Below are 16044 nucleotides of genomic sequence, written 5' to 3' on the forward strand. Positions count from 1 at the left end.
ACTACATCATTTGCAATGCCTCAGCCATTCCATAGAAATGACACATATTGATGAAAAAAAATATTTTGGAATTTGAATGTGAAAAGTTGTTTTTTATATGGTAAAATACCTTGCTTAAGCATATTTATGATTTTATTTCCCAAAAATTGCTAATAATGGGCGTGGCTATGGTTATACCTGACCTTACTATTGCTAAAGGTCATTGACAGACACTTGTACCATTTTAAGAAAAAAGCCTTTTATATGAGAGAATGTCTATGAAGTCAAACAATTTTTTCTAAGTAATGAATAATTATGTAATGCCACACTGAAAAGACCCTCTCTGAATGGTCACACGAGTCACACTTTTCATAATAAAAGTGCTCTCATTTTTCTCCCTTTAATTCTTGTTTCATTAATTGGAGCATAGTTTGGCTTTCAAATGAAAGTCCATGCTGACCTAGAAACTGAAATTGATCAGCCCAGTAATTTTCACAAAAAATCACCCTCAAGTTTTGTCACGCGAGTCACAATACATCGGTCACATTAGACTAATGGGTTGGATTTAGGTCTAGACAATGTCAAGGAATTAATTTCTTTATTTGGGTACCATATACTTTATTTGGGTACCATATATCAGTTATAGACATGAATAATACTCAATGATATGGAAGAATACTAGTTTCTCATGCAAATGAGGCTGTAAATCTCTGTTCCATGTTGGTACCCAGTGCCAATGAAGTTGAGAGAATACTAGAAAGCTATCAAGGTGGAGATATATAATTTCTCAAATTGATTGAGCCAAATATAGGTCATTGGTATGCTGTTTACTGGGAGCCAACAGACTATTGGTTCCTGGGGCATGTAGTGAGAATTGACTCAAATGATGATGTCACAATGGAATTCCTACATCAGACTTCAGCTGATGCAAACAATTTCAAGATAAAAAATTATATTGAGTCTGTCTCTGTTTCTGATATCATTGTAAAAGTTGATGCCCCTATGCCAGTCTCATCATCGAGGTGCTCAAAAGTAAAGTTGACAGAGCACAACTTTGCAAAAATAAAGGAAGCCTTTGATAAGTTTCATGAAAATTAAAAAAGAATTTTCAAAATACCAGATATGCCAAGCTATTGATTTGATGGCCTTTATGTATCATTTAGTTCTGTGAAAAAGTTCTGATTTTTATGTTACACTTCCAGACACTGATTTAAGCTGGGTTTCCTTTAGTTAACTCTCACTTGTCACGCGAGTCACATTTGTGGGTCACACGAGTCACATTGCATTGGTCTTTTTATTTCAAAAAGCAAAAATACCTCAATTGAAATTTTCTACTAATATGGTGACTCAATGAGTAGGGGCAATCTTTTTAAAAGCTTCTTCATAAAGGTTTTAAAATTTCTCAGATAAAGTAAGATAGGCAACTGCAAGTAAAGACTTTCAAAATGTGATGGTCACACGAGTCACACCAGATGAACAAAAAAATTGCAGAGGTGAGCAAGTTTCTTTGGAACAAAACATTGCCAAGATAAAGAATGGCTCAAGGGGATTCTATTATTGTATCACAAGCTTTGGAAAATAATTCTGACTTTACTAGACAACTAAATATGTGTGTGACTCTGTCACGCGAGTCACTATGGAATGGCTGCCTGTGCGCAGACTGGACAATGTTCAGTTTACTTGCAAAACTGCCTTCAAAATTGACTGAACAACACTCAACATTGCTGACGTAGACTGGACAATGTGGCAAAATGATGCAACATCTATGCTGGACATTTGTCCAGTTAATGTTCAGTGAAAATGTCGAGTTGTTTAGCCATAGCCTAATTAATGCTTTATCAAAGACACACATTCAGAATTATGAAAATGAAGGAATTGTTCATTTTCATTTTCATTTGATAAAAATTCTAGTACGAATTATTAAAATTGCAAAGAATTCACAGTGATCCACATACAAAGTTCAACTGCTGAACCTTCCCTGAAAGCTATTAAAATACTACTTCAAAACTGCATCTTGTTGTTGTTGGGCAAAATCAAATTCTTCCATTGTCTGAGTTACAAGTGTAAGTAAATCAAGGAATGAATTAATTGCTACTCTGAGGTCTTTGGCTTTATTAGATTTCAAGGAAACATAAAGTTTTGTACCATCAACTTTCAGCTCTTTCTTGCTGCCACCTCGTTTTGGTTCTTTGTCGACCCTCAACGAATTAAAAGCAATCCCTGCATACCTTTCTGTTGGAAATGGTATGCACAAGTTCACTTGGCAAAAAGAGTTTGCTACACTGTCTGCCACAGACATTGTAATATGAAAATATTGAAAACAGCATGCGAATCTATCAATTTCGTGTGATGATACCCATCCAATGTTAGGCCCTTTTGCAGAAAGCTTTATCGTTTTCTTTTTCTCGAGCAGATTTAGATCAGTTGCCAATTACCGTGCTTTAAAAGTTTCTTGCAGCATCTGACTGTGAAATATCTACATCAAACAAACCTCAACGTTCATATGCCGATCTGCGAAAACATTTTGCCGCCATTACTTTCTACAGACAAGAACACACACGAGAGAGATGTCTTTGAATCATCCAGCAAATCGATCTTTGTATCTTGCAGTAAATTGACAACTAGCCCCAGCCTCCTCTCCAAGCGACTAGGCCGAAGTTATGGAAAAGTGACAGAATAAATCCAGAACGTCAAGAACAGACCCAAAGTCTCTGCCATCAAGATGATGAAAAGAATATTCAACGAGAGAAAGTTTACTGCGGTTGTGAGACTTCTAGATGGGGATGAATTTCAAACAGAAGTCACGGTAATTTAAGAGTTCTTCAGTAGGTCCCTCACTAACGTTGTTATGCATGTTTTGACCAAAGATCACATTTAGTCGATTTTAATTATTAAGTCAATTTGTTTTGAGAAAAAAGTCTGATCAGTGCAATGTTAATGATAAATTCCACACATTAAATAAGAAATAAAGTGAAAGTGAAAGGAGTAAATATGGTAACTGATATTAATCCATCATGATATGGTTATGCGAGGTACGCCAGCAGTTTATAAGCACCAAATTGCTTTTCCTTATGTCTAGAAACGTTGCTGTTAATCAGCTGACCAATAAAATTGAACTAAGGCAATGTGAAATTCAACATGTTTCCCAACCTGTGATGTATTCTGGGATTTTATCTTGCAACAGATTCTAGTTAAAACTAATCCAAAAAGATTGCTCTCCTAACCACCCACCAACCTGGTGTAACTGCAGTTAAAACCCCCTAAAACATACCAAAATACAACTTGTGAGTTTTTTGTAAAGTTTCATGCTCACTCCAGATGGAATGCAAACCAGTCTCAGGTGCAGACAGGATTCCCATGAAGGCCCGTATCTTATTTTGGTGCCAACTCAATTTTGTTTCAAATTTTACCTTCTTCTATAAAAATCCTGACCAGCTTAGGTTTGCAGAATAGCAAAAAGTTAGTAGCAAGGTTATTTTAAGTACTTTTAAGAAAATCAAAGGCCTACTCTTTTGTAGTTCAATATTTGCTTTAGACACCAACACCTATGGCAATATTCACTTGTCAAGGAGGTGACAAAAAGTAGGTTCAGAATAGCATAAACAAAAATGACAATTGAGTTTCAATTTATATTTTTGACAAAAACTTTGACCACAGGTTAGCACAATAATTGCTGCTAAAAGTTTCAAGGAAACAAATTGTTATATAATGCTGTTCAGATATAATGTGGTTATCAAAATAACTTGGAAGAAACACTATCCTCACGAAGGTGGTGGAAAGACATTTTGTGCACATTTGGTGCACTACACATTTTTGTTTTTCAAAGCTTTATTGTAAAATTGAATGAAGAATTTTAGGCTCAAATATGATGCTAAAATATTTTAGGATCATTAAAAAAACTCAAAATGTAAAATTCTGCCTGCTGGACTTTCTAATAAAGTACTGACGAGAATCAACAAATTAATTTTAAATTGCCTATTGTCTACACAAAATCCATAATTTTTTCTATTGAAATTCCATCCTTCCAGGTATTTTACAAGTAAAAAGGTACTCAAAATGTGAAATTCTGCCTGCTGGACTTTCTAATAAAGTACTGACAAGAATCAACAAATTAATTTTAAATTGCCTATTGTCTACACAAAATCCATAAATTTTTCTATTGAAATTCCATCCTTCCAGGTATTTTACAAGTAAAAAGGTACATATACTTATCTTATGCAAGCTAATACCTTAAGAGAACTGGAAAAGGACTGAGCATAACTGTTTATTCCAAGCCATACTAATTCATACCAAGGCCTATCCATAGCTTTATCTTTATTTTATTATGACTTTAAAAATAACATATTTTGTCTAAATCTGTTTTTTTCTATCCCATATTCCACAGATCTGTCTGTAAATTCTGAATTTACAGTTAAGTCAATAAATGCTTATAAATTGTCATAAATTGTTACATATGCCCAAGATTTTATCAAAAATGAATAATATATTTTCCATAGAGTATCTGATACTAGCATTGGCTTATAAAGAATTATCATTATGTCAATTTTGACTGCAATAAACATGTTGACTTACAGATTTGTATTTTTTTTGTTTTATTGCAATCTAAAAAATTGCACTCTTTCACCATATGCAACAGAATATAGGCTGCTGTGATGAGCTGAATAAAGCTAATGAAAGGAGGCATATAGTGTTTGGGCTTCCAAAGAGTCTATGAAGGCTCAAAGTGCCTTTGTATTGCAGACTATGTTCTCTTATTCCATTTATGTATCTTTAATGTAGGATGTTCAACTTTTTTGTGGCTTTTATGGTAATATAGTTACAGCTAGGAATCATTACAGTATATGATTGTCAAATGTTGGTATTCAACTCCCTGTCTGTCCTGTTAATGAAAGTGAGACCTTAATCAAGCTGGTGCTGATGAATGAAATACCTGTCCTTGTTGAGATATAATTTTTACAATAGTTTGTTGCCATGGCTATTTTCCTTTGTTCCTGTGGATTGTGGCTTTTCTGCTAATGTTTTGTAGTTTGTGGTAAGGAAAGCCTTTTTGCAATCTCCTGCCCCCAGCAATAGAAAATTACCCAAAGTTTTGGTAGTCCTTAACCATGTCTGGCACGTGCCTAGTTCTTTAGCCATGAAGACTTGAGGGAATCTCTTTATACCAATCATATGGCATAAATTTTTGTTAACCAGATGGGTGCCTAGCCCTTAAGAATGGAATAAAAGATGTAGCAGAAAGAAATGTGGCATGCTCATTTTTGCTCAAAAAAAGAAGATTGTAGTAGCAGCCAACAATTGTAGAGTACTTTCCTTATTCCAAAAAAGGGACTATCGTCTTCTGTCTTTGTTTATGTTTTACCTGTGCAAAAGACTTTACAAACCTGGTACCACAATCTGCTGACCTTTTTTATCTCTTCTTGACAACAATCAATTCTCGTTTTTTGAAATCTTCTTGACAACAATCGAAATCCCAGATTCTTGACAATGATCTGGGATTTCGCCATCCAGGGTAGTGACTTTTTGGTTTGATATCTGGGCTGCTCTCTCATATGTTGCTTGTTTTTTGTCAAATAATGCCTTAGTAAGACAGATCTTCAATATATTATGTTGTGGGCTTTCTTGAAGGCTTTCTCCCCAAGGTTTTGTAGAACTAAAGTTGTAACTTTGTGACTTGATAAAGTTCCTCTCCTCTGGGAAATATAAGGAAACTTGAATTAAACTTGTGTGTATCTTTATGATTATGACTGCCAGGAATGAATTCATGTCTATTTTTTAAATCAATTTCATTGGCACAAACAAACAAAATGCAGAACCTCTAGTGACTGATGTCACTAGAACATTAGACAAATATGCTGCTTGTAGATTGAAAGCTGTCAAAGGCAATTTATTTCAGCCAATCTGGTGCTTCTTTATCTGTAAGTACATATTGACTGTAAGTACCACAGAATCAATAACGAGCAAGAAAACGACATCAACAAAACTTAATCTTATAGGCATAACAAATAAGCGTATCTCAAAACTATTTTTGGCAAAAATTGCGATGAAATAAACGGAGTTCAGATTAAAAATACGATGGTTATTTGCATTTAGTGCTTTATGCAAATAATTTTTTTCTTATCTCCCGCTGGATTTTACCACCCTCAGCTATTCTGCAGTGCTCTATTTTGTATGGCGTTTCAATGGCTGTTGTTGACCACAAGCAGTGTACATTATACTAAAACCAAATCTTTTTTTTGGACGATCAAACTTTCTTTAAAAAAACTTCATCTGTCCAGAATCTAAGTTAATTCGAATTTTTTTCGTCTGAAAGTTTTAAATTCTTAGAAAATAAAGTAACCCAAGTATTTGCATCGGATGATACTCTTCCTTTTTCTTATACGCGTAGACAATATAATATGGCACAAATAGATATGCTGGCAAAATATGTTTCAGGCATCGATGTATATAATTTCTGGTTTTTGTTTTCCATGACGATTTTCATATGATTCGGATTCATGGCCTCATCTTTAATCAACACTAGCAGCACATTTTTGAATATGTTTGATTCAAACGTCGCCTTTCGATTACTTTCCGAAGAAGCCTAAAGGTTTATATGCTTTAAATGTATCAAGCACGCCTCTGTCAACAAAAGTAAATGATGTTTTGGTGGTACAAAACTTGAAAAAGGCTTTGAAAAAAGCAAACATTCGAGTAAACTAAAGCTTTTTGTCTGACACTCTTCAGAGTTTAAAACATCCGAACATAGATCGAAACCGATTTTGTCCACGAAAATTAAGGCCCAGTTTAAACATCGAATTTCTGCCGTTTCGAATTTCTACAGAAAACGAGCAAGTGTCAATCTCAAAGACTGTCTTTAAAAGACAGAAATATCTGTCTTTGACAACCTCACACGGCAGATATCTGTCTTTCAGAAATCTCTGTCTTTAATAAACTCTATCAATTAGTTTGCGAAAGATGCCATCTAAAAACCATGCTCCGCGAGCTAAACTTTATATCGGTAGGAAAGTATCGAATTCCTCATTCTCAGGTTTATTTTGTGAACTTTTCCCAATGATAACTTTTCATTTCTTTTAGAAAAGCACTCTTGGAAGAGATATCTTTGAACTGGTTTGTCAGCATGTTGGTCTTGAAGAGACAGACTTTTTTGGACTTAAATTTGTTTGCCCTAAAGACCGACAGGTATATCTATTTCAAGCTGATCTTTGTTACGTATGGCATTATTTCTGTGCATTGCATAATATTGTAAACAAATTGTCTATCATTTTTTATGTCTATCAATTTGTCTATCATGAAAGCGTCTATCATTTTTTTAATTTTTTTTCAGTTGAGCTGGCTTGATCATGCAAAGACTGTCGGGAAGCAAATGGGTAACGGTACGTAAAATCAGTTTGCTTTTTGCACCTTGTCTTCTCCTCGTCTTTTATTTTTATCTTGTTTTTTTACTTCTCCTGCTTCTCATTTTCTTCTGCGACTTATTCTCCCGGTTCCTTTTTTTGCTTAATAGCTGTTATTACTCCAAGCTTCTCTTTGTTCTCATGCCCAAACTCTTTCTTTTTTACCTTTCATCTTTCATTCTTTACTTCTGCTTCGGAAACATTGGTATCGAGAAGCGCAACCACTATGATCACGCGCTCTTTTCCTTAGCTTCCTCATCGCCGACAAAATTTCCTCAGTGATGTAGCGGGGGGAGGCAAGAGGGGACGGATGCCTCCCCCAATTGGCCAAAAATCCTTTTGAAAAGGGCTTTTTCTGGCGTTCAAAGGTTAGGATGTATAACCCCCACCTTTCCCTGGCTTAACTCCCCTTTGCCCTTCCCCCAATTTTACCACCCTGGCTACGCTACTGAATTTCCTACATAATATAATTACTTTTTGGTTTGTTTCATCAAAGAAATACATTTCAAGTTTTATATTCTATTAGGCAGTGTACTTTTGGGGGCTTTTCTTTCGAACAACATAAAGCAAAATAAAACGTAAATTGAGGTTTGGGTTTAATAAGACAATGAGAACACAACAGAAGTCTATTAAATCGGGATCAGTCGTTTCTTTAACAGAATACATAACGAGTACAGCATATTGCTATGTTCAAAACTGTCGATACAAGTCGGCCTTGAAGAGTTTAATCAATATCTAGGTTTTTGAGCATATTGAAGAGTAAATTATAGAAAGAAGCAAGAATGCTAAGGTCTTCCATCGACACATGCGAGCATGCGAGCTTTGACAGAGAGTGGAAAAGAGACCTGCCATTTTGTTCCTTGCAGTAGGCCTTTTTAGTTGCTCTCAAATTCAACAAGTAACTCAGGAAGGTAAAGAGTGCTATTTATACGAATTAAGACAAGATCAGGCCTCAATGCAATGAACGAAATCGCTGTTATCCATGTTTGTCCTGCAAAAAGTTCGTTGCTCTCAATGAAGATGTGAATACACAGTCAACTCTGTCTAATTTGAACTACACTCTCTTTTTTTTATAAGAACCAGTAAGTTTAAGTTCAGGCTGACTGTTCTTGATTTTTCGAAAATCTGAGGCTGGATGGTTCTTAATTTGTTCTTAATCTAATAGGGTGTAAGCAGTGCGAGTGCTAGCTTTTTAACTCTAGGGTAATGTACAGGCCTCATTTGCCAACAAAGTGAGTGAGACAGCCTTAATTTGCTGACAAATTTGAATGTTCACCGAAAAAGCACCCACACATCGCTAACATCCTCGATTTTGAGAAAAAACGACTTTGTTCAAAATTGCATTTTACAGTAGCCTAAGCTTGTCTTTAATTTGTTCTTAACTTTTGACCAATTTTGAGGCTCGAGTTCTTATAAAATTGTTCTTATAAAAAAAGAGTGTAGTGCTATTCGAACTTGTCCTATTTCGAACAAAATTCCAAGGTCCCTTGAAATCAAACCTTTTTAATTACAATCTCTGTAAGTACTATCCCCTACAGATTTCGAGTTGCACATATTTGCCTGTACTACAAATGTCTTTGTATCGATGTAGAAGAAGCCTCAACACTTGGGAGTTCTTCGCAATTACTATTTTAACTTCCTAAGAAAAAATGTCTTAAATATTTTTATACCTCAAAATAATTTTACAGGGCCCTACCATCTGGCATTTCACGTGAAATTTTACCCCCCGAATCCAGCTGCAGTTAATGAAGACTTAACACGGTAAGTAAAAGAACATTATTTAAATGATAGTTTATTAGCGAATAGGCTTGGTTTGAATGTCAGCACTTGTCTGCTATCAGAGTTCTTATTTCTGGGCTTCATAGAAATCTATTCCAAAAAACAATGAATTTGGATCTCAAAACCTGAATAATTATTTCATCATATCATATATGATGCAACTGGTTTTGTAGAACTTACGTTCATCAATTGCAGTTTTAGTTTAATTACATAAGCGGGTCTTTAGAAATCACCCCCTCGCTGAACGATTGATCCCCTAACATACCTGATAATGAAATTCTTATCTGATAATGTTCAATTCTTATGATGAATGTCTTGAATTACCGCTGTGTTGGTTATGTTTGCAATCAATACCTGTTTCATATGGCAATGCATGTCAGAATTGAACATCCGTTTTCAAAAGTGCACAAAAAGTGTGTCTGCACAATTTTCTCGGCCGTCAAACAAAATAAATTCTTGGCTATCAAATGCATCATTTAAAGGCATTGAGTCATGATAAACGCCGAGTCATGATTTTCATGACTGCGTTGCTATTGGTTGACCTGGAACTGCAATTTTCCATTCGGCATGTTAGTGTCATTTCAATCAAGGAAACTTTAAGATTTGGTTTAGATTCGTGCAATTCATACGACATTATGATTCGGTTCAGTTCGGCGCCAACTTCCTCTACGCAGGCGCATTTACTTTCATTGATTGGGTAGCCCGCCTGATTGCGTTTACATGGATAATTTCCATCCCACCTGACGCGGATTCTACCTATCCTTCTCGCGGATCTCACCTGAGCTGGCTGGCCCACTCTCTATGTAAGCGCAATTACAGAGATTAAAGAGATGTAAAGAAAGCATGGATCCCACTTTAGTTAACTAGCTGACTTAAGTGGGCTAGCCCATTTCATGTGAACAGACACTTAGACCCTGTTTAAAGCATTGCTTTGTGTTTCACTGTCCAGTACAGATTTGGTCCACTTTGCGCTCCCGTTTCCGGAGAACTACCAGAAATGTCATTCCTCTTTTAGGTATCAAATTGTTTTGCAAGTTCGTGATGATTTACTCAAAAAGAGGTAGTACTTTTATTCCTGTTGTATGCGTCTTATAAAAAAGTATGGAACAACAAATTTGCTGTTTATATAAGCAGATTGATGTTCAAATATTTTTGTTCATTATGAAAATGCGCGTGTTCCATTTTACTAGCTTTGATTCTCATACGTATTAAATGACTTTAGTTTTTTTGCGTTGTTCCAATTATATTTTAAATCTCATACCTAAGTATTGCTGTTTATTATGAAAATGTTCGATGTTCCATTTTAATAACTTTCGGTCTCATACTTAGTTTTGTTCTTTTAGGTTGATATGCTCTGTTCCAATTCATGCACTTTTAGCTTCCTTTTTGATTCAAGGTAAGCAGCTTTGAAATGTCCTGTTGCTCTCGGTTTATACACTGTTTTTTACCAAAGTGCAAGCATGTACTTTAGAATAGTTTGAATCTTGTTTATCTGTCGTATCTTTCGTTTTTTCTCTTCCTCTACTGCCTCCCTTCATATATTCCGCTTATTTATCGGCATATCCCTTTCCCAACGCTTTCTTAAATCTACTTCTTTTCTTTCTTTTTCTAACTCTCCTCCTCGCACTTCTCTCCCAACACTCTCCTCCCAATACTCCCTCCCAACTCTCTCCTCCCCTCCTCTCACTCCCTTCCTAGCACTCTCCTCTCCTCACTCGCCGCCCAATCACTCCCCTCCCATTAACCCCTTCAACTCATTCCTTCACCCTACTCCCTTTTCTCACTCACCTGTCCTCCCTCCCCTACCAACACTTCCCTTCCTCCAACACTCACCTCCCAACACTCCCCTCCCAACACTCTCCTCCCAACACTCTCCTCCCAACACTCTCCTTCCAACACTCTCCTCCCAACACTCACCTCCCAACACTCCCCCACCAACACTTTCCTTCCTCCCAACACTCACCTCCCAACACTCTCCTACCAACACTTCCCTTCCTCCAACACTCTCCTCCCAACACTCTCCTCCCAACACTCTCTTCCCAACACTCCCCTCCCAACACTCTCCTCCCAACACTCTCTTCCTAACACTCCCCTCCCAACACTCCCCTACCAACACTTTCCTTCCTCCCAATACTCACCTCCCAACACTTTCCATCCTCCCAACACTCACCTCCCAACACTCCCCTACCAACACTTCCCTTCCTCCAACACTCTCCTCCCAACACTCTCCTCCCAACACTCTCTTCCCAACACTCCCCTCCCAACACTCCCCTACCAACACTTTCCTTCCTCCCAACACTCTCCTCCCAACACTCTCCTCCCAACACTCTCCTCCCAACACTCTCCTCCCAACACTCTCCTCCCAACACTCTCCTTCCAACATTCTCCTCCCAACACTCACCTCCCAACACTCCCCTACCAACACTTTCCTTCCTCCCAACACTCACCTCCCAACACTCCCCTCTTAGCACTCATCTCCCTCCCACCACCTCCTCCCATCACTCCCCTCCTTCCCCTCCTAAACACATTCCTCCTTCCTCTCTCAGGACTCCCATCCCAACACTTCACTCTCCCGGTAACAATATTTATCAATCATTCTTCAACTCAAGAAAATTTGCTCATTCTAGCTGAAAAGGGAGATTATGACCCAGCCGAACATCCAAAAAATTACATCGATGGTTTGCAATTCATGCCTAATCAGGTAAGAAAGAGTTCCTATAACTGAAGTGAGTTTAAGTAGTTGTCATGGGGTAGTCTTAGACCCCGTTTACACGAGAGTGGATCCGAGTACGGATAGGCCTTGCGTTTACACGGGAACTGGTGGATTCGTATACTTTTGTATCCGCTGTCCGAACACTTTTGGGATCGCTTTCAGAGGTGATCCCGGTTGGATCCGATCTGGACCAGATCCCGTGTAAACGGGTGGATCCCGTGTATCCGTCTGAGTTATTTGTCGAAAGTGAGACAGAATATTTTTCAATTCGAGGTAGTGTGAATGTGTAATCCGTGCCTTTTTGGCACCAGAAAACCGAACATCAAGTTGACAGACTACTGTGTTGAAGAATTATTACGAAACGTTGACGATGTGTCGTCGTACTTTGTATTCACAGTTTCCCAATCCTGTCAATCTGCAAGCTTTGCAGCTTTGTAGTCGAATGCTACTTTTAAAAGTAGCGTAGTTTCTTCTTCAGTCCACGAAAACTGACCCTTTTTAGCGTTACCTCCTTCCAACCGTTTATAACGTTTATATTGGTTTTCCTTCGTCCACCTTGCAATTTCCCGTACTGAGCCCTTATGCGGAATCGTCTTTTTGCCAGTATTTCCGCTTGAGTGATTTTGCCTCAGCTGAGAACAGCAAGTTAGATATCTAGCGCCTTCGGCGCTTCTATATCATTGGAGAAACCAAGAAACCTCAAAAGAGGCTTCTACAAAAAAACTTAGGGAATGCTCCCTCACAAAGGTCGTATAATTGCAGAGAGATGGTGGAAATACGCTGCTTTCACGTCAAAGTTTCATGAAGTTGAAGACAAATGATAAGGTTGAGCTATGTTCCCAAGTGGAGATATCTCATGTTGCGTCATGTTCAGAAAAGTCAGATATCATACTTTTTCATTATAAGCCGAAGCTTAAAATTGGTTTGTAGCACGCCTTGGTGCAGTTTAAAATCAAGGGCAGCTTAGAAACAAGGGTTGCTTCATGCTTCATGCCAAGCTTCATGCTAGCTTGAAGGTGAGTGTGAAAATGCAGAAGATAAAGAAGAATGACTTCTTGACGGTGTTGATGGTCCCATGCTGGACGATATTGCTATTAGTTTAGCTTCTAATGTCTATTTTTATACTTGAGCTTTCAATAAGAAATTGCAAGGTGTTAAGGACTAAGTGCACAATCAGGTTTTTTTAGGTTTTGTGTCTGCTATCGCTGGCTGGTTTTGTGGGTGTGGCTTAAAACCAAGGGTGGCTCACGTTTTTTGTATGAACCCCCTTTGCTTCGGCCAATAATCTAGGGTGGTTTATGCAATGATTGCTTATAATGGAATAAACAGGGTGTGATTTCCACATCCAACGGAAACATCTTATGCCACGAAGAATTGACGTGAACTCGAATGAGACTGTGAAATAATTTTTAATGCTTGTTGATGTCTTTTTAGTTCATTTTTATCAAAATTATGTGTTTTTGCAAGTTTGTTTCATTACTCGTCTTCTTTTTCTGTCTAAACTTTATGTCTTCTGTTTTATCAAATATCCTCTTCGATTCTTTTGACCTTGGTTCACAATTCCTTGTATTCTTTGTTTCTAGCATGTTATTTGGCAGATGTGCACTCAAATTTCGTATAGCTTTCAATCTCATTGAACGTGGTCCTAATTCTCGTGTTTCGCAGTTTGAATAATTTTCCTATTGTTGATGTACACGCTGCATTGATGTATCAGAGTGGGTCATACTGATCATCTTGTCTGATAACATTCAGTTTTACGGCATGACATGTGTTGCCTGGCTACTAGTCTTAATTTGCAATTAAATTTAGTGAAGTTGACACCTACTTGTTCCTTGTGCTACTGATGCTATCTGTTAAAGGTTTTAAATTTATAATTTGACAGTCAAAAAAAACACCTCCCAAATCCTAAAATACATAGAAATAAAAAAACACTTCAAACTTTTTTGAAATCATTGAATGAACACTCACTGAATATATTTCCTAATTGAATTTTCCTCTCGGCCAATGTTTTTCCCAACTTTCACTGAAGTTTGAAACGACACTTTGTTGTTAGAAAAGCCTTGAACTCCAATGTAATCTCAGCAACATTCTTGCCCCATTTTACTAAATCTCTGGAATACGTAAAAACAGCTATCACAAACTGCATTATAGGATATAAAAACAACCCTGAGCTAATTCATAAAGGCAAATGGTAGCAGAAAAACAGATGCAGAAATCATAAGAATTTTTAATTCATTTTTTTCAGGATGACAGTTTTACTGAAAAGGTTCACGAATTCCATAAAAATCGCAAGTAAGGGTAAAAATTTCTCAATTAATTTGCTGTATGTGCCCTTCATGATTAAAATCTATATAGTCAATGATTTCAAAATAGTAATTACTTTTTCAAGATTCAGATTTTTTCGCTTTTACTAAAGTGCAAATAGGAATAGGAGAGTCATAAGCTTTTACAGTAGTCTACAGTATTTTACAGTTTACTAATCTAAACAGTATATTCTGATTGTGATGCTTGGTAAAAGGGCTGTCTCTTTGTAACAATAATAGTTTACGGGACACGTTCTTAGCAATCTTCTATATAATTATGGTACAGGGAACAAACGCTACTTTTATTTTGATCACTTATTTGCCATAGGAATTTGACACCTGCAGATGCTGAGTTCCAGTATTTAGATAACGCTCGCAAGATTCCCTTATATGGGATGGATTTGCATGAAGCTTTAGTGAGTGTTATTTTTAAACTAATTTCAAGCTGTTTCACGTCGATTTATAACCGCGTGCGCGAATTGTCTGCCGCATTCACATTCATATCAGAACAGGAGAAATGAGTAATACATTCAGCTCTTTTGATAATTTGATTGTGCACGTGTGTTTTCACTTAAGGAAGAAACCAGCTTTTACTACAAGGAAACTGTCTATCGTCAGTCCAAATTTGAACCCAGTAATTATCTTATTATAATTTGTTGTTACTCGAGAACCTAGCAACTTGTTGACCGCGTGAAAAAAACTATGAACTCTACGTGGCACATAATAAGCAGTTCTATTTCAGCGATCATTAGAACTATCTAGAAGCTTGTCTACGATTCCTACTTAGCTGACAATAGAGTAGCAAGCAATCTAATCTCGATTTGCGTCGTAAACTGCGCTGCTAATTACGAATGTAATCAGCTTACCTACATAATCAGCAATTACGAAGCTGTTGAGTTCATGTTCCCAACACTCCTAGTCAAGCAACTGAGCAATGCTTTAGTACTTTTAGCAGAGTACTTTTTTCTACTTGTTCTCGAACAAAATGATACCGAATATTGCTATGTTTCGTCCGTTTATGTCCGACTGGGTTTTTTTGTCATCGAGATTGCTCCTTGGTTGTCTTCCATGATGGTTATGGCTTGCACGTTATCTCTTATTTCTCAAAGCAGTTGCTAAGCAATGTACTCTGCCTCAGCGATTGAAGAGTGCTGAGTTGTTGGGGCTGAATTGAATTGAAAAAGCTCTCCCACTGCTTGCGCGATATCGGGCCTTGTTGCGATGACAGCAAAAATAAACTCCCTACCATAGACTGATAGTGGACGTTATCAACAGATTACTGTTTGGATCAAGGGGTGTAAGACTGGATAAGCATCTTGAAGTCGAAAGGCTTCAGAAGTTTTTCAATATACTGCTTCTGAGAAAGACTGACTCCTTCTTCGCTGACTCAAAGCTGGAAATGGAGACTGCCCATATCTGTCATCTTGAAATTTTCTTCTGAGGTTTGCTTTTATTTGTTCCATTTCTTTTTGAGTATTAGCTATTATGATCAAATCATCTACATAAACAGCAATTATTGTCAGATTGTTTCTTTTAAGAGATCCTTTCAAAAAAGATCAATGGATCTGCTTGACCTTGCCTGAAATTTAGTGTTTCCAGTGCGTCTCTAAATGCTCGATTCAAGCAACGTGGTGACTGCTTGCGTCCAGAAAGGAAATTAGACTAGGCCGAGAATAGGGGTAGGGTCCCCCCTCGGGGAAGTAATTCCAATTGGGTGGGTATGGATAATTTTGGGGTGCTGATTCCAAAAATCGATGTTATAAAGGCAAGGGTGGACCCTTAAAAAGCAACTGCCTCTATTTTGATTGAAAACGAGACTTTGGCACGAAATAGAGGCCGTTCTTGTCATATTTTACAACGTTTCTTGCTTCTGTGA

General features: G+C 37.3%; 2 protein-coding genes across 2 annotated transcripts in view; one reads left to right on the forward strand and one right to left on the reverse strand.

Moving 5' to 3' along the window:
- On the reverse strand, positions 1–2542 carry LOC148960256 (EKC/KEOPS complex subunit Lage3-like). Its single transcript, XM_089108729.1, has 2 exons — positions 1629–2542; positions 1–19 (listed from the first exon to the last, which is right to left on the reverse strand). Exon 1 carries the CDS (start codon positions 2276–2278, stop codon positions 1976–1978), a length of 303 nt encoding a protein of 100 aa, XP_088964855.1. The 5' UTR covers positions 2279–2542; the 3' UTR covers positions 1–19; positions 1629–1975.
- A 14-nt stretch (positions 2543–2556) lies between these two features.
- LOC135690078 (band 4.1-like protein 1) overlaps positions 2557–16044 on the forward strand; it is a 30034-nt gene continuing 16546 nt past the window's right edge. Inside the window, exons 1-9 of the mRNA XM_065207534.2 lie at positions 2557–2785; positions 7054–7158; positions 7304–7352; positions 9062–9134; positions 10168–10212; positions 10496–10548; positions 11780–11853; positions 14111–14157; positions 14497–14584. Coding sequence (XP_065063606.2) covers positions 2702–2785; positions 7054–7158; positions 7304–7352; positions 9062–9134; positions 10168–10212; positions 10496–10548; positions 11780–11853; positions 14111–14157; positions 14497–14584 — 618 coding nt within the window. The 5' untranslated portion in view covers positions 2557–2701. The remainder of the gene's footprint in view (positions 2786–7053; positions 7159–7303; positions 7353–9061; positions 9135–10167; positions 10213–10495; positions 10549–11779; positions 11854–14110; positions 14158–14496; positions 14585–16044) is intronic.

The sequence above is a fragment of the Rhopilema esculentum genome, chromosome 5 (genome assembly GCF_057945365.1).
Source record: "Rhopilema esculentum isolate cy_ngs chromosome 5, ASM5794536v1, whole genome shotgun sequence".
Lineage (NCBI taxonomy): Eukaryota > Metazoa > Cnidaria > Scyphozoa > Rhizostomeae > Rhizostomatidae > Rhopilema > Rhopilema esculentum.